At 43.5% G+C, this 19,446-nt stretch overlaps 2 protein-coding genes across 7 annotated transcripts in view; one reads left to right on the top strand and one right to left on the bottom strand.

The window, feature by feature from the left end:
- The window catches only part of KDELR1 (KDEL endoplasmic reticulum protein retention receptor 1), a 123,810-nt gene that overhangs the window by 49,824 nt on the left and 54,540 nt on the right, over positions 1-19,446 (top strand). The gene's annotated exons all lie outside the window — the stretch shown is intronic.
- Positions 1-19,446, bottom strand: part of GRIN2D (glutamate ionotropic receptor NMDA type subunit 2D) — a 57,039-nt gene that overhangs the window by 4,875 nt on the left and 32,718 nt on the right. Inside the window, exons 5-8 of the mRNA XM_083710229.1 lie at positions 19,281-19,441; positions 13,769-13,929; positions 9,411-9,598; positions 2,107-2,339 (exon numbers count right to left, since the gene is read on the bottom strand). Coding sequence (XP_083566355.1) covers positions 2,107-2,339; positions 9,411-9,598; positions 13,769-13,929; positions 19,281-19,441 — 743 coding nt within the window. The remainder of the gene's footprint in view (positions 1-2,106; positions 2,340-9,410; positions 9,599-13,768; positions 13,930-19,280; positions 19,442-19,446) is intronic.

Raw genomic sequence — 19,446 nt, forward strand, 5'->3', positions numbered from 1 at the left:
TCACAGCCCACAATTTGGAAAACCCTGGAGTGTTCATATTCCTGATGTATTCATATTCCTCGATTGTGAAGGGCCTCTTGTTATAAGACCGTCTTCCTGTACCAGGTAATGATATACACTAGGGAACTGGAATTCTTTCCCTTCTATCCTTCACATGCATACAATCTTCCACCCCAAATGCTACTCCAGATCACTCTCCACCATGGAGAGCCTTCTGCTATTAACAAAGAGTGCACTTCCCTCCCACCAGTCCTGAGCCTGTCCTTCATAGTAGGTCATTTATTTCAGAGATGGATCACTGTGGCAGTGAATGGAGGGAAGCAGAGAGGAGGATACAGTGAGAGGAGGAGGAGATAAATACAAGTGGAGAAACTGACATAGTGAAGATCAAAAAAGAGACAATGGAAACTCTCCAGGTAGAGGAATCAGAGAGTAGGGTGGGATTTTTGCCACCTGGCTGAGTGATTAAAAGCAAAACAAACTTAGCCTCACTGCTAGGCAGCAGCAATTTTTAATCTGCATTTAAAGTGATCAACATATGCAAATGAGAACTATAAAGAACTCAATTTGTGCTTTAGCAATGAGAATCTGTTTTGAAAGCCAGGGGAATGGCCTGTTAACTTCATCACTACACTACAAATTTAATCTATTTTGAAATCTCTTAACTACCAGGCTTCCCCTCCTCCTTGTGGAATGTGGTCTGTAGTGTGCCAGCAAGTCTTTGTTAGTCTTCCCAGCCATAGCATAGAAATACCGTGCCCCAGGTTTCCCTCTGTAAGCCAGAACCATTTAAAAGGCTTGACACCAGTTTAAATTTGTAGTATAGACATAACAAGATATGATGAGTATGCTTGTCTTTTCTTACCTAGTAACCACAGCCAATCTGGTGGCAGAAAGCAGGGCTTTAAAATAAAGCAGTATGGCTCAAACCTCAACACCCATCTTTAGAAGTTAGTCACTAAGAATCCAGCATAGAAATGAGAAGGATATAGAGACGATGATGGAGTCGGACATAATGTTGAAATAGGACTTCCTGCATTTTTTTTCTTCTGCAAGTGAGCTACCGGTAGATATCACATTTTGTTTGATGGATGTAGTAACCAGCAAATAAAATGCAAATATGCTACTCTCTCTGGTACTGTTCTACTTGATTGCTCAGGTACAGTGCCAACCTCCCTTTAATTTTTTGAAGTGCAGCAAATAGATTCATTCACCTGAACATTAATTTTTCACCTTAATTTTAAAAGACCGTCAACACAATTTTTTAAAAGTTGAAAAATTGTTCCAGCTAATTAGCTCTGTGCATCCAGCTTCTGCTGCAGACAGGCAGAACTGGTTTTCCTCATATCAGTCCCACAGTGACCCCTGCTATTTAGGCTAGGCATGTACAGGTGGTGACCACTTTAGGTTCATCCAATTGACATGCGATCACTGACACATGGGTCCTTTTGGATCCAGAAGAGGGAAGACCAGGGGCGTAAAAGGCCGCGCATGCTGATGAACGCTGCGCTGATGCACATGGGGGCTGGGAATGGAACCACCACACAGAATGGTCACCACCTGTATGTACACAACCATAAATTAATAGCATGGGGAAAGGGAAAATGTAGACGGGTGTAAACATTATTTTCCGTGTTAAGGTAACCCAAAGTCTGTGATTTGTACTATGAAAACCTGCATATACAGTACTGACTTCTTTTGCATAATTTAGTCACAGCAGAATGGCAAAGAAAGATGCAGGCTCTATAGCCCCATCTTTAGACCATTAGAAAACTTGCAGAGACCCCACCTTTTGCTTTTGAGACTGTATAAGTCATTGTCTGCACATACACTTACATGTTTACCTTCACAGCCATAAAGGCTGGAAATGGTTGCTGCTTTCTGAGGGGAAAAAGAATGGTGAGATTCTAAGGATGCTGATTTCTGCATACAGGTGTGGTGTGATCATAGATTATTCACAGTCCTGGGTGAAAGGAGAGTGATGTGGAAGGAGGGAAGAGCTTACTCTCTGGACAAAGAAATTGACAGTAATGGATGTGAAAATAGCTTAGTGGGTGAGAGGATCAATGGGCACCCAACTGTCCCTTGCTGATCTTGCAACCTCACCCTGCTGAAGGCGAGCAGGAAGTCCAGCCGCCCTGTATGTCTCATACAGTGACGCAGTTTCCAGTAGATTAGGTGTTCCCAGGCAAAGACCAGCAGACTTAATCCCATGGCCACCAGGAGCATGTAGAAGACACCCGCCATGTTGTCTATGTCCAACTTGCTACTCATCACCTCAATTTTGTCATTGTGGCAGATCCCTGATAGCCACAGGCGCTCTAGCAGTTCAATCTCATCTGAAACAGAGGAGGGGATGGGAAGAAGAGATGGAACACAAGAAATGTGCCTTTTCACAACCTTCCCTTGGTATGGTCCATTAGGCATCAGTCCCAGAAAATGCAGGAGCCCTTTTGCTCAATGGTAGGGAATAGGGATTTTGTTCTGAGGTCTCAAATTAAATAAGCTGTGATTATCTAGTGACAGTATAGAATCTGAGTGTGGGAGCTTGTGGGGACAGGAGACAAGGGAGCAGAACCATTCTGAGCTTAGGTACATACTTAAAGGTCATGTATCACAAAGTACTTACCCCTTGACACTAGTTAATTATCCTTTCATGCTTAGAGTTGTGAGAAGTTGTTCTCGTCCTGTCTTTCCAGGCATGTATAGGTGGGTAACCTTCAGCATTTTACTGTAACAACTTCATGGTGAGTACTGGCACCTCTCTCTTTTGGTTTAAAAGTGTGACACTTACTGTAACAATTTCATGGTGAGTACCAGCTCCTATTTTTCTAGAAAGAAAGCACTGGCCAATATTAAGCCAATTTGTCAGCTTGGACTTATTTGTATCTGCCTATTTTTACACCTCCATGCTGGTGAAGGAAGGCAGGTCTGCTGCACTTTGAATACAAGCACTACAGGAAGAAATCTAGCAGGTCAAGCTCTTGTGACTAGGACTTGTAAACTGGGGCGTTTGCAAGGGTGTTTAGTGGAGGGGTTTGAGGGGGAAGCCTGGAGTGTTGTCTCATGGACCAAGAGACATGGATGACAAGGGAGCTGCAGCAGTGACCTACTACACCTACAGCAAATCCAATCTAGAAGAGAAGGTACAGCAACTTGAGGCCCACCTATCCACACTTTGAGCTACTGAGCAGATGAGGAAATCCTTGCTAGACCAGAGTGGACCGTCCTGGAACAGAGAGGCAGGTGGGATGTCCCTAGGGAGGTAGAAGATTGTGCAGTGCAGGAGACGAGCTCCTGGAGGAACATGACACAAAAAGCAGGAGCTGTGTTAAGAGCCATGCTGTGTCTCTGCAGCTGCAAAACTGACTCCATGCCCTCACTTTGGACACCAGTTCTCAGCCAGCGTAGCAAGAACAGCAGCTGCAGACCTTAAAATACATCAAGGTAGCAGTGGAAAGTACAGTGTATGGAACGATTCCTGCTGCTCCCCAAAGAAGGATGAGATGTGTGGTGGTGGCAGGCGATTCTCCACGGAGGAGGACAGAGGCAGCAGTGTGTGGAGGAATGACTCATGGTTTAAGTTGTTTCTACACAAATGCACAGAGTATGGGAAACAAGCAAAAAGAATTTGAGCTCTCAGTACAAATATGACCTAAGTAGGCATTACTTGAGCCTGGTGGATGAGACTCATGACTGGAACTTGAGAGGTGCAACCTGTTCAAAAGGAGTAGATCAAACAGGGGGGAGGAGTAGGATTATATGTAAAGGACGTGTACACTTGTGAAGAGATCCATAACTTGGAGCATGGAAGACAGATTGAGAGTATATGGATAAAAATTGTAGGAGAGGGAAACAAGAGTGACCTTATTGTGGGTGGGTGCTATAGACCTCCAAGCCAAATGGAGGACTCAGATGATGCCTTTCTACAGCAGATTCCCAAACATTCATAAAGAAGAGATATAGTAGTCATAGAAGAGTTCAGTTACTCAGATACATTGTCAGTGAGGCAACTGAAGAAACGATTGGACCTTTCATTCTTGGCAGAGTTTGAGTTTCAACAAACTCTGCCAAGAATGAAAGCTCCAACAACTTCCTCAATTGCCTCACTGACAATGTCGTTTCCCAGAAGTGGAAGAAGCAACAGAGGAGTCATCTTTATTGGACCTGGTCCTCACCAACAGGGAGAAGCTGGTCGACAAAGTGAAAGTACAGGGAACCTTGGGAGAAAGTGATAATGTAATATTGGGTTTCATTGTATACAAGCAAGGGAAAGCTGAGGGTTGTTGGACATGCACTCCGGACTTTAAGAAGACTGATTTCAAAAAGCTTAAGGAACTTCCCCATGATCAGAAATACTCAAAGAGAAGAGAGTCCAAGAGGAATGGGAGTTTCTTAAATGAGAAATCTTGAAGGCAGAAAGGCAGAAAATTCCAACAAGAAAGAAAAGTAGGAGACACCTAAAAAACCAGTGTGGCTGCATAAGGAGCTTACAGGTGAACTGAGATCTAAGAAGGGCATGAATAAGAAACTGAAGAAAGGAGAAATCACAAAGGAAGAACATATATGAGTAGCCAACAGTTGCAGGGAGGTCAGGTGGGCCAAGCTCAGAATGAACTCAGGCTTGCAAGAGAGATTAAAATTAATAAAAAAGGTTTATTCGGCTATGTTTGAAGCAAGAGGAAGACCAAGCAAGTAGTTGGTCTCTTGTGTGAAGAAGATGGAGAAATGCTGTTGGGTGACAGAGAAAAGGCAGAACTGCTCAACACCTACTTTGCCTTTTGTCTTTACCTCAAAGAAAAGCAGTGCCCAACCTGGTGATAACAGAATAAATGATGCAAGGAAGGAGCTAAAGCCCAAGATGGAAAAGAGGTGGTAAGGGAACACCTAGCTACATCGATGAGTTCAAATCTCCAGGGCCTGATGAGCTGCACCCAAGAGTATTAAAGGAGCTTGCAGATGTAATCTCAGAGCCTCTGTCTATAATTTTGAGAATTCTTGGAGAACAAGTGATGTCCCTGGGGACTGGAGGCAGGCAAAATGATGTCCCTGTCTTCAAAACGGGGAGTAAAGAAGATCTGGGTAACTACTGACTGGTGAGCTTGACATTGTTACCAGTGTCCTAGAACAGATAATTAAACAGTCTGTCTGTGAGCACTTAGAAAAGGTGACTGTGATTACTAAGACCTAAAATGGGTTTCTCAAAAACAAGCCGTACCAGACTCGTTTCTTTCTTTTTTTCTTTTTCCTTTTTTGATAGAGTCACAAGCTTGGTGGATCAGGGACTGCTGTGGATATAGTGTATCCTGATTTCAGTAAAGCTTTTGACAAATTCCCCCATGATATTCTTGCAGAGAAGCCGGTAAAATTTAGACTGGGTGAGATAACTGTTAGGTGGGTTTGTAGCTCATTTCCATACTCAAAGAATGCTCACTAATGGTTCCTAGTCAAAAGGGGGGACAAGTGGGATGCTGTAGCGTTATAAATAACTTGGATGAAGACATTGAGAGGATATTTATCAAATTTGCAGATGCCACTGAAGACAGAATTGGGTTTTAAGATGACCTTAACAGATTGGAGAGCTGGGCCAAAACTAACAAAATGAACTTCAGTAGGGACAAATGTCAGGTTCTGCACTTAGGCAGGAAGAACCAATATGCACAAATATAAGATGGGGGACACTTGGCTTGCCAGTAGTAGATGTGAAAATGATCTAGGGGTCTTAGTAGACCACAAGTTTAACATGAGTTCACAGTGTGATGAAGCAGCAAAAAAAAGTTAATACAGGGTGACCAAGATGTCCAAGGGTCTGGAAACCAAGTCTTTTGAGGAATGTTTGAGGGAGTTGGGTATATTTAGCCAGGAAAAGATACTGAGAGGAGATATAATAGCCATATTCAAATATCTACAGGGCTGTCACATGGAGTAAGCTTGTTTTTTATTGCTCCGGAAACTAGGACCTGAACCAATGGATTCAAGTTGCAAGAAAGGAGATTCAGATGAATCTTTAGGAATAGTTTTCTGACAGTAAGAGCTGTTAACAGTGGAACAAACTCCAAGAGGTGGTGGGCTCTCCTTCCTTGGAGGTTTTTAAGCAGAAGTTGGTTGGTCGTCCGCCATATATGATGTAGCTGAGATTCCTGCATTTCAAGGGGTTGGACTTGATGGTGTTTGGGTCCCTTCCAACTCTACAGTTCTTTGATCCTATGAATCCTGATCTACTTGAGTGATTGCAAAGATGGAGCTATGCAGTGGTAGTCTTTCAGGATTGATTAATGCTGCAGACTAAAATTGTGTGTGTGTGGTATAAAAGGTAGTACAGGTTTCAGTTGTATGATATGACAGATGGGTGGGTTGCTGGGCAACTGTTCCTTGCCTCCCTCTCCCCTAATAAGCAATTGGAAGCTTACAATGGTGTGCATGTGTGTTCCTTCATACCCAAGCAACAGGCTCCTTTAAATGCATACATACATGCAAGATCATGATATGCTCTTCCAATAGAGATTTGGCAGGCAACTTTGACTTTCAGGTGTCTCTTTAAGACTTTTTTATGCTGACAGGCCTTAGCAGTTGTTTAAAAGGTCTCTTGAGTAGCCAGTCACATTGATGATTACTTTGCATTGCTTTTAAATGTCTAATTGTTGTGGTCCACTGCCCTGATGTATCGTGAGAGGATATTGTTTAAATATTTTTTTAAAAAAATAACTATAAATAAATAATAAATACCCAGCACCCTTCAGCATGTACATATTCAACATATGAAGTTATACATCAATACACTGAAGGATTCCAAACAGATGAAATCTCCGCTGTATATATTATATACCCTCATACTGGTGGAATTATATGCCAACAAAATTATGGATATTCTGTGAACCTAAAGTGAAAATTCTGCAATTAAAGTAAGTTTTAAACATTGATTATTATACATGCATTTTTTTTAGTTTGCATGCTTTATTCTTGTGCACAGATGCTTGGAATATAGAGTAATTGCAAGCAAATAGAAGTTCTAATATGTATATCTGGAATTTTGTCACTTGTGAATGTTGGCAATCCCAGGTGAATGTTGTGAATGCTTAATTAAGGTGGAGATACCCTGGCGAATGCCAACAGTCAAATAGTGATTATCATTATGCAATAAATTTGTCCCCAAAATGGGAGTATGTCTGTCTGTTTGTGGCATTCATAAAATTCATCTGAAGTTGTCAGTATTTACATGTGAATAGTTGACATTCACCACATTTTGGACATTCATTGTAACACATCCAAACTCTACAAAGCAACCATCTGTCGGCCTCTCTCCCACACACAATTCTTATACATCATGATCCTCATAGGGCATTTTTCACAAGTGAAGCAAAGAACGCCTCTCTGTCTGGAATGCTTCACTTCTGAATGTTGTTAATCGCAGCAGAGAGAGCTGGAGAGTAAACCATGTAGCTTTTTCATTCAGCCTAATAGATGCAGGGAAGGCAAAATGATTTAAGTGTCATGGACACTGGGTGACCCAGTTGAAACACAGCCCCGTCCCCAACATCTGCTTATATGTCCTGGTGGGGCGGGGAAAGCCCCGTGTGCTGTTCTCTAGGATATCCCCAGAGTCAGTCAGGCCTATTAGGAGAAGCAAGATTGTTGGCTAACAGCAATTAGAGCCTCAGACTGAGCCCATTAGCAGCAGCAGAGACGGAATCCAGGTTCCTCTGCTCAGATCAAACACACCAGAGCTGTGTCTGTTCATTATCCCTGGAGCTAGAAATAGAAAGCAGGATGTCTGTCTCCCATCGCCTTTGCTCTGAGTCTAACCCACTAGGAATTGCTTGCTCTCCCAGGAGACGCAGGAGTCCTGGCTTCCAGACCTCCTTGCGTGAACTGAGTGGGCTCCACACCTCTCTTGGGATTCCTACTCCCTTTCAGCCTGGATTAATTAATCCAAAATAAAATACCATGATCTGGTTGCATGTTCACTTTGATCAGTCTGCAGGCCTGCTAGGAGATAGTCAGGGAAGTGCACTGGGACAGCTATCTGGAGCATTGGAATGGGGGAGGGTGTGCAGGCTGGTGTGGGGGCATTAGTGTATATGAGGGAGCCATGTCAGTTCCAGGGCCCATAAGTCCTCTCAGCAAACTTCTACATTTGAATTAGAAACCCCTCCCCATCTCCATGGATAAACATACACTAAAAGAATTGGAGAAATCCACACTCCTGCTGGTAATATGAGTTTTGCTCACTTGATTAACATGAATGGGCCTGTCACATTGGTTTTGCCTGACAAATCAACCGTTGATCAGGGACTTGACAAATGGGCTTTAATTGCCCTTAATGATATCAAATCTCATTCTAACTTGTAAATGCAACACCCATCAGAATTGGGGTGTGGGAGGAAGGGAGACAGCAAGAAAGCATTTTCATTTTTTTAATGGGACAGACAGATAAGGAGCTGTGAGTTAGCTGAAGGTGAAACAGCTTGGAATGCAGGGTCTCTCTCTCTCTCTGAACATCTGATATGGGATTAGTGGATTTGTTCTGTGCTGTAGGGGTGCCTATTTGCTTCCATTATGCTAACGTTTTTTATTACAATGACACCATATACCTCCTTCATCTGAGGATCACAGGGCGGTTTACCATACAAAACTCTTTCATTCAAAGGAAACTATCCCATATAGCACTGCCCCATGACTTCTCAAAATTCAAGGAGCACACATCAATAAATTCAACCATAGTAAAAGTGTGTTAAAGGAAACTAATCTGTTTTAACTGAACTTCAGAATCCAGATAACCCATTTTATAACAAAGGGTAATGAATGTTTCATCTTGGCAGACCAGCATTCCTTTACCTGACTAAGCCTCCTGCCCCAGCAAACATGTGAGGGAAAGTCCTGTTCACCAATCACTATGAAGAACATGACCCATCCATAAGGAGTGGGATTGGCAGTTTGGTACTTTTCTGGGCTCTGAGCTTACTAGAAATGGGTGCGGAGGTGGGGTGGGGGTTGAGTATCTGAAGAAGGAGCACCAGTTGCCCCATATTTCAACTTCATGCTTTTTCATAGTGTATGGATAGAATGGGGTGGTCTTGCCCTGCAGCAGGAAGTAGGATTATACATAGATTTCTTTCCAGTGCAAATTATTCAGGAGTGTCCACAGCAAGTAATAAATATCCTTTATTTCAGACACCCCTGCTCCAAAGTATCTTACGCATACACACCCAGCAATCATTGCCTAGTGGAAGAGCAGGTGGGGCAGAGACAGAGACAGAGAGAGAACAATACCACTCACACAGATCTTGGAGAAAATATTCCCCCCCCACCTCCCAGTTACTCACACTTAAGTTTGTTCTCATCCAAAAAACCTGGGCAACTCTCAACTTCCCAGTGCTCTCCCTAGAACCTGGCATGTAGCTAAGCCTTACCATCACTCAGAAACTGGAGCAGGGCCAGGTCAATGGGCCGTTTCCACTTGGAACCTTTCTGCAGCGCAATGCCGTAGCCTGTGGTGGCAAAGACTTTCCCACTCCCTATGGTGACAAGTTTACAGCCTTCTTCCTTTCGGGCCATGTAGTTGAGGACGGCTGCATCGTAGATGAAGGCATCCAGTTTCCTGCAGTCAGATAAGAAAGGCAGGCAGAGAAGGACAGATGGATGCAGCATTTAGCGCATTAAAAATGCCTCCATTTATTATTTGTCCACCTTTGCACAGACCTATTGATTAGAACTACAGACATTCATATTGCAATTAAAGGGAAAGCATATTTTTGAGGGAAGGGGACAGCTTTCTTTAAGTGTGAGACAGCTTACCATTTAACAAACAAATAGTAAGGTAAAGGTAAAGGACCCCTGGACGGTTAAGTCCAGTCAAACGTGACTATGGGGTTGTGGTGCTCATCTCACTTTTAGACCGAAGGAGCTGGTATTTGTCCGCAGACAGCTTTCCGGGTCATGTGGCCAGCATGACTAAACCGCTTCTGGTGCAACGGGACACCATGATGGGAGCCAGAGCCCACGGAAATGCTGTTTACCTTCCTGCCACAGCGGTACCTATTTATCTACTTGCACTGGTGTGCTTTTGAACTGCTAGGTTGGCAGGAGCTGGGACAAAGCAACTGGAGCTCACTCTGTCACACAGATTCGAACCGCCAACCTTCCGATCGGCAAGCCCAAGAGGCTCAGTGGTTTAGACCACAGTGCCACCCGCATCCCTATTAAACAAATAGTAATATTCATTGTTAGACAGAGAGGCTCACTTGTTTCTTATCCCATATGTGAATATTTCCTGTTATAGTAACACACCAGAGTCAAAACGGCATCAAAAAATAAACACATTGAAGGCCCATCAATATTGTGGAAGGGACAGGCTTTTTAAAATATTTTAAGAATTAATTCAACAGAGCACTGTGGCCTTCAGTTGAATGTGAGAGGGAGAGCAGTATAAAAATCAATTAAATAAAAACTGGTTCTTAGCATTACATGAAAGTATACGACTCCTGAGAGCCAAAAGGTGGCCACCTTTGGGTAATAAACTAGAAAGATAGAACACCTTTACGTTTATTCTTCGTTGTCATCAAATATGTCACAGGTAGGAGCTAGAAACTAGATGATTGCCCCAGCAGCGTGCCTTTAAACATGACTGAGCCTTTCCGTATGCTTAGCCTGACCAATTAACTGGGGTGCAGGGATTTTATTATGAGCCTGATTAATCTTCCCATTAAAGCTGTTAAAGTTTTCTGCCATAGGAAATACATAGCATAGGAGATACTTTTAATAGGCCCATAAGGAAAAGGTGCCCTTTACTGTTAGAACTGCACGTCAGCCACTGTCCCACTCTATTTTATCTTCGCTTCCTCCCCCCTTTATTTATTTTTTATTATAGACAGGCTCACCTCTTCAGCCACTTCTATCTAGATATCTTGGTTCCAAGCTTTCTTCTCAGTGTTTTGCTTTCTAATGCCCTCTGTTTCACAGTCCTAAAAACAGACTGACCCTACACAGGGCCCATAACTTTAAATTCACATAGGATCGGATTATTAGGTGTCTCCGTCCTGTCCCCTTGTGCCCCTCCCCATTCAACCATTCACACATACTGGCAAAGTTTTGGTGGCCATGAATGTACATGGTGGTATTTAAAAACAAAAAAACTCTGAATTTTAAACAACAAGAACAAACAAACCCTGAAGAGTAGATGCAGGCCACTGATTAAAAAGAGAAGGAAGAACTTAACAAGCAGTAAACACACAAAGCACCAGACAGGGACAGCATAGGGGAAAGCAGCAAGAACCGAATAGTTGAATTCTGCAATAGTGGCAAAGTCATTCTTTTAGAATCTTCAGCACCATTGAAATGGCCCAGTGCCACAACTCCTGGCCAGAGCAGCTCCAATTTAGACAAGGCGGGCCACTATCAGTCCAGCAGCTACAAGGAAGATCACAGGCCCTAGTATCCTATGCAAGCCTGAGTCACAGCCTGAGCCCAGCAAATCAGGCATTCTGGAACCCCAAGGCAGGAATCTGTACTTTCCAAGCCTGCACCTCCGGAGGAACAGACCTCCTCCACATCAGAGACCCACATCCACAGGTCACCACGTCAATGCAGGCAACATGCGGTGAGGGATTTGCCAGTGCAAATCCAGAAATCAAGTTGCTATCTGCTGGTGCTAGTTTACAAGCCGACCCCTGCATTCTGCATTAGCCGCAGCCTCCAGATCAATTGCCAAGGTAGTTCTACAAACTGTGCGTTGCAGTGATCCAACTGTGAGGTTAGCAATGCATGGATAACTGCTATCCTGATCCAGGAACAACTGTATCTGTCTTCTCAGCCAAGCTTCCTAGCCACTGAGGACACCTCCAGTGGTAGAGTTGGATCTGGGAAAATCCTCAGACTTTGCACCTGCTCCTTCAAGGAGAGAGCAGCCCCATCCAGGCCTGGCAACTTACTGACTTCCCAAGCCTACAAACCTCAATCTTGCCAGGACTCAGACTCAGTTTATTAGCCCCCATCCAGCCCATCACTACAGTACAACCCCAACACCTGCAGCCAGCTTGACAAATTGGTCAGGAGTGAAGGGAACTGAAGTCACATAAATTTTGGTGGCCCAAAGTTGGAGGTGCCTGTCCTAAGTACATATATGTACGGAGTAGGAATTCCAATCCATATATAAATGATTGTGACTGTAGAATTGGGAGGTGGTTGTTAATTTCAGTGGCGTAGCGTGGGGGGTGCAGGGGGGGCCGACCGCGCTGGGCACAACATCTGAGGGTTAGGGGGCGTAAATCCACAGGTTAGGGGGCACAAATCCACGGGTTAGGGGGTGCAAATTACTTGCCTTGCCCCGGGTGCTGACAACCCACGCTACGCCACTGGTTAATTTGGGTTAATTAGCAGAGTATGTGGGTGTTTAAATGGTGAATCACGCACCCATAACCTTGCCAGTTGGCTTTTAAAAAATTGTTAGTAGGATTGGCAGCAGTTCCAACAGCAGTGGGAACCACCCTGAAAGGGCGCTCAAACAGGCAGAGCTACAATGCACTCCTACAGCAGCAAAAAATTAGCGTTTAAGTCACAAATGCTCACAAATCCAAAATCCACATACAAAAACCCCACACTGAAGTCTAGTTAACAGCATGATGGCGCAGCTCAATCCTGCACTTGAATGCCTCACTGTGGACTTGTCTTATTTGGTTTATTTATGAAATGAGCCAGCAGGAGTTCATAGAAGTTCACAGAAGTGTTGTTGTGGGGAACAGTGGGGAGGCACTCTTGCTGGTGTGTGCAGCTACCAAGGCTAGACAAGCACTTGCTCACCAGAGTTATACACAGAAGGAGTACACAGCCTTTAAAGGTGTTTTTTTGGGTTTTTTTTAGGACTGCAGTTTCTATAATCAGATCTTACGCGAAGCTTACTTCCAGGTAAGTGGGCATAGGCTTGCAGCCTTAATTAATTGGTTAGATTCATTCAACTAAAAAGGAGTCCCCAATGAGCAAGGCAACAGTTTCTTTTAAAAAAAATATTTTTAATGCAATTACTTGCATTAACAGCACATGGCAAGCACAGCTTTTGCACAGGCCTTCACTCCTATATGAGAGAGAAGTGGGGATGCCTCTTCTAATGTCTGCAGTGCATCATCTAAAAACAAAGTATGCTTAAAAAAAAAAGAGTAATTTTTGCTCATATGCACATTTCTGCAGATTTAATTAATTCACTGATTAATTGACCCAAACTCATATTATTATTAAATTGGCTAAGATTTCTTTAATCAGATGACAGCCTAATGAAAATTGACTAATTATAATTATAAACTTGTTAAAGGATCACAAAACAGCATGGGCATTAAAGCTGGCCATGTCACAAGCAACATCCAGCAGCAGCCTGTGTCACTCACACAGTCACATTCCACATAGCAATTGCCACAGCAATTAATGTACTACCGCTGGAGGGAGAGGATGTTGCAGAGGGGAAAAACTGCATTTACTTCACTGAATATTTACCCCAAGTGTGGGCAAATGGTGGCTTCTCTACAACAGGAGTGTGGCCTCATGGAATGACGACGAGAGTGTGCGACATAAATGAGAAGCATTTGCACATCTGTTGTGTAAAAAATGGGTTATGTGGAGAGAAACATAGGGCACATGTGGTCCCACTGTAGGGGCCTGCTGCAGGCCATGTGCCCCAGGGAGCAGAAAGGCTTAGGATGAAAATATATGCTGAGAACTAAGGGTCTTGGAGTTGTCCTTCCTGCTGCTGCCACCACTGCTTCTTCCATTTCCCCCCACCTACCCTGTCTGCAGGTTCTGGAGTGCATCCTCCACGCTGCGCTGGTTGTACTTCCCCATATATTCGTGCATCTCCCCATAGTTGTTCCGAATGTTTTTCTCGGTGCTCCCGTTGGGAACAGTGCCAAATCTCAAAGGTGGGTAGTGATGCTGTGGTTTCTGGAACTGTAGAGGGAGGTAAAGGGAAATTGGAGTGTGAAGAGTGCTTCTGCGGATCTTGCCCCTTCCCTGCTCTCCTCCCAAATGTGAAACTGAAAACGTGAAATGTGAAAACTGAGCAAGGACGGGAGGAGGAAGATTCTTAAATTTGCTGGTGCTACTTTTGGAGTAGTGTATTGTTGTGCTCAGTTTGCTGAGAAATAAAACGGAAATTTGGCTGGCATCAATTAGAGCAGAGTTCACCTTCCCAAGCATTATGATTTCTGGATATGGAGAAGCACCCTGTTGTGTGTGATGGATGAGACAGACAAGCAGAGTGGTATGGATAAGAAATTGAGAGATGCATATAGTGATGGATGGGTAAGTAAATACCATGTTTATTTGAGGATGAATAAATGAGCCAACAGATTTATTTATGAGCTTCCATTTTTATCCCCATCCTCTTTGGAGCTAAGGGTGAGGCACATGGTTTCTGCTTCCCCATTTTAGCCTCACAATAGCCCTGTGAGGTAGGTTAGAAAAACAGGCTAGATTGGGGAAGAGGATAGTCAGGAAGGGTTGATATCTGGAAGTTCTAAATTTTTCTCTGGGCATCAGGAACTGCCACAACCTGAGTGAACAAGTTTTGCTCATGCTCAGGGTTGACCTTCATGTCACACATTTTTTTTAGGAAGAGCAGCTTGGGAGAGGGGGATTTAGAAGCCGCTGGAGGAAACACCGTATCAGCAGAGGCAGATCCAGCTCTGTGATTCTGTGTTTCCAACATGCTTTTGGATTCCCACAGACGGAAAATTTGTGTTTTTGTGCGTGACTTGAAGCAGAAAAATGGCAGACAGAGAGGGGATTATGTACACCCTTTCCTCCATCCTCCTGCCACTCTTATTTTCTCCTCTCCTGAACCTGCTTTTCATTTAATAATGGCTTTGGGGGTCAGTTTCAACTCCACAGGGTGTAATTGTTCATGATGTTTAGAGTTTGAAGGGAATTCCACCCCTGTAATGTCAGATGGACACTGATATTGGAAGATGTGGGTGGGTGGGCGGGTGGTCTGTCCCAGCTGGTGGCAGGGGTTAGACTAAGGGACTTGTAGCCTCCTTCTTCTCAAACAGTTCCGTGACACGATAGGAAAGCAGACAGACAGTAGTATTTGGAGATGGATGAGAAGGCTAAATAGATATGAGCAAGAAACATCATGTATGATTATTGAGTTTGCCCTCTAGAATCCAGCCAAGAGACCAGTGCCCAAGCCAAGGAAAAGAAAACGAACTTTTTAGAGATTTATCTAAGGACAGGAGGGTGAGACAGGCAGTTTGGGAAATAAGACATAGAGTGAAGGGAGAAGCAGAGTGAGAAAGGAACAGTGGGATGTGGAACTTGAAGGCCATGCAAGATGAAACACCTTGAGGGTGTGTTTGTACCAGTACCCAGGCAGCGTTGATTTTGTTTTTTGTCCTTTTTTGACCCATCTTTGCACATTTCCTATGCTTACACACACCCTCTTCAACTAATGTGCTTGTTTGTTTGTTTATTGTCAAGCTGAAGAGAGCCTTTCTTCATGATCAGTAAAGGCATAGACGAGCCCTATGTTTTTCATTTTAAAATGCTCTTACAAACAGCATTTTAGCAACAATCACATTGATTCCTGTTTGCCTATTATGGTAAGGGGAGAAATACAGAGGATAGGGGTGACTGCAATGGATATGCAGTACTCTGCATGAGTTGAGCAGCAGATTAAACATAGCCTCTGGTGGGGCGGAGGCTCAGAAGTGCATACGATGTGATGGAAAAAAGGGAATAGTGTAGCTCTTCTGATACTACATTGTGGCCCCTAGTGAAGAGGTGCTTGTGACACTACCGCAACCAAAGTCAGAAAGGAGTCAGATGAGAAAAATGGAAAGGGGCAAGCAGGGCGGGGTGGAAAGAGGCCAGGAATGGACTCATAAATAGAAGACAGAATGAACAGGTAATTCTGGGTATAGATGGATTCAGCAGTTGGCAGACAGGATTGTTGACAGAGAGGTGCACCGAGAGATAGTGATACTGAAATAGACGGGGACACATTTAGAAGTATGAAGGGCAGAGGCAGCCTGCTTGTTCTATTACAAGAGTCTGCTTCAAGAAGGCTGTAGATGGAGAAAAACATCTTTGGTCTGTTTTGAGCATCACAAAATTGGCTTCACACAAGAGCTCTCTGAGCAAATTCAGTCCCTCCTTGATATTCCTGGGGCAACTGGGCCTTTCGACATGGAAATGGGAAGCAAAGAAACAGCAAAAATTAAATTCATCCCAGGTTGGGGACAAAATACAGAGTGCCAGCAATGGGTGCGGGGAAGAAGAAAGGGGGAGCGATGGTTTTCTTGCAAATGGGGATAATGGAAAGAGGTTTCTAGGTGTCTAAAGCTTAGAAGCCATTAGGCAGACAAAAGCGTCTGGGGAAAGTGAGAAAAGAAGATGGGAGATTGGTAGAGATTATCTGGAATTTGACAGAGGAATGTGTATGACAAAGCAATGGGGGAAAGAATTAATGGAAAAGAGGCAAATAGAGGTAGAAGAGAATACTGGGAAAACCATCAGGATGGCGAGGGGAGGGGGAAACGTTTCTACAGCTAGAAACAAAACGAGAGTCTTGTAGCATTTTGAAGACATGTTCATTTATTGTACAGGAAGCTTTCATAGACTTAAGCCTGCTTTGTCAGGTGCACAGAATGAGGCTTTCCACTTTTGATGGCTAAATGCAGTGCCTTCTCTAATGGCAAAGTCCAGAGGGGGTCGCCGTGTTAAGTGGGTTTTTGTCCAGAGAAGTTGATGCTGCAATTAATCTGTTAGTTTTTAAGGTGTCACAAGGCTTTTGGTTGTGTTTGTTGCAACTTGATAACATGGCTCCCTCTCTTGAATTTCACAAGACTAAGGCTGCATTGCTATTTAACCTGAGACTAGGGATGGGTGGCAAATATATCAGTTTTGGTGTCTCTTAGTTTCTCACTTTTCCAATATTATGTTAGGGTTACATTAGCTGATTTTTTTAAATAAAAAAAAGACTTAGTTAAAATCTGTCACCATTTTTGTGGGAATTTCTCCTTCGATACACATTTTTATATGCAGTTTTGCCTAATATACACATTTTGGAAAACAGTTTCCCCTAGTATGATGCATTTTTGTATGTTAGTTCATTAATATATGCATTTATATGCAAATGTTACCATTGTATATACATGTTTGTACACATTACCTTACTGGAGAACTGCAATGCAAAATGTAGGTAAGTCCGAAGGACAGCTGTGTTTCAGGTCACATACTGTTTCAGAAAATGTGAAGTTCATCTTTAAAGGTGAATTGAATCAAATTTCTCCCCCATCCCTACCTGGGCATAAGGTCCAATTGAATTCAGTGGTACTTCTGAATAGATGTTACTATGATTCCCCTATAGAAACACTTATTCTTTTCCTCTGCCTGGATTTTCTTCTTTTACCCTCTCCCTCAAACTGCTCCCTACTCAGTGCGAGTTGGTTAATCTGAGCTGTTTAATATTTATCTGTGATTGTGTTTCATGTTGGACGTTAATTACGCCCATTAATTACATCCCAGCTCGTTAGTTCTTAACGAAAGGGATTCAATTGGAGTGAGGCTGCCTTGCCACAGCTGGTCCAGTTTGTGTGGCCCCCTCCTTCCCCACAGCTGTGGTTGTTCGTCAGGGGCTAATTGCCAGGGGATAATCAGCCACGTTCTGGTTTATAAATACACACCATGCATGCTGGGCACCAGCAAAGTATCCCAGTGGAGGGCTGTGAGGAGCTACCAAGGGTATGAGTTCCACTGCTTAGGTCAGCCACCCTTTAATCTTGACCACATGCATGTATGCATGCACAGGGACACCAACATATTTCCAGTTGCAGTTGTCTTAAGGGGAGTGTGATAGATCTGGCCTGATTGTGGGTATGTGTTGCTTTTCTGAAAGCAAGCATTGCCCACCAGAAGCCTATCAACACAAGCAAGTGTAACATTTTAAAATTAAACAGCAATTAGGGCTGAAGGTAAGAGCTAGAATCTGTTCTCAGTTGCCTCCGTTAGTTTCTAAAAATGATAAGTGTGCCATGAGTGCATCAACATGAATAGCTCTCCTGCTCTGCAGGTGGGTAATCTACAAGGCTCTGCTAGCACTTTTTCTAGAGGAAGAGCTGTAGATTAGTGGCAGTGAGCTCATGCTAGATAATGTGAACTGTAATACGAATGCACAGACTTGGTATGTGTGTCTCAGCCAGATCCTTACTAAGAGCTCCCTAGGATTCAGAGGCTTTTCAGTGGCAGGTCTGGTACTTTGGAGTAGGAGACAAAGATGTGCAATTTCCTGCCTGCCTGTCTGATCTTCTGGCTTTGCCTTTGTTCTGGGCAGTTTCACCTTCACTGACACTTCACTGACACCCAACAGCACTATTGGCACCGAAGGCAAAACTTTCCAGTTGCTGAGTTTGCAGTGGTCACAGCCAGGTAGCTCCTCCCCAAGCAATTTAAAATAAACCTTGCAAAACCTGAGCTGCTCAGTCAAAAAAGAATGCCCTTGCAAGACTATGCAAGTGAAGTCAAGACAGCTGCGATCTAAGGCACTCCAAGCAGACATTGTAGGACCATGGCTTCTAAAAGTGATTTGATGGAAATGTGTACAGCAAATAACAGAGACTCAATTTTACTCTTTTGTGTTAAAGTGTAGCAAAGGTACACATCTTTTTGATTTTAGGGTTGTTTGGTTTTGGTTTAACATGTGGCCATGATTATACACACATCTCATGGTTTTCCTTGCATCCCTTTCATCATTTGTCAAACACTGGGGAAGCAGTGGTGGTCACTTAATTTTTTTATATTAGTGGAAATGGGGATATGTTTAATCTGGTCTGAAGGAAAACATTGTGCCTGGTATGTTGATTTTGGTGGTGGAAAAGAAAATGAAAGGGGAAATAAAATGAGAGCTGTGGCAAAGGAATGAATGGGGAATTTTGTCTGGTAGGGAGAGATATGATGGGAGGGAGGGAGGGAGTGGAACTTATTATTATCATTATCATTAATTAAAATTGTATAACACCCTTCATCCAAAGATCACAGGGCAGTTCACAACATAAAAATACAAAATGAGAACACAAAATACATAATAAAACAAAAACAGACCAACCAATAACGCTCCCCCAACATTTAAAAGGCTATAGAATGTTTAATCAGCTCAAGGCCTGGTTATAAAGAAACGTTTTCACCTGGCACCTAAAGATATGTAATGAAGGTGCCAGGCGAGCCTCCCTGGGGAGAGAATTCCACAAATTGGATACTATGCCTCTGTTTCCCCCCCTCTGGGAGCCCTCCCTTCTTCTCACCTTCTGGTCGCTGAGCCCAGACACCGTGTCTACATATTCCTCCTGTATCATAAAGGCGGCCAGATTGGCGGTGTAGCTGGCAAGGAAGATGACGGCGAAGAAGGCCCAGATCAGCACCATGATCTTGCTGGTGGTGCCCCTGGGGTTCTCCACAGGCACAGAGTTG

The sequence above is a fragment of the Podarcis gaigeae genome (assembly GCF_964106915.1).
Source record: "Podarcis gaigeae genome assembly, chromosome: 13".
In the NCBI taxonomy this organism is placed as follows: Eukaryota; Metazoa; Chordata; class Lepidosauria; order Squamata; family Lacertidae; genus Podarcis; species Podarcis gaigeae.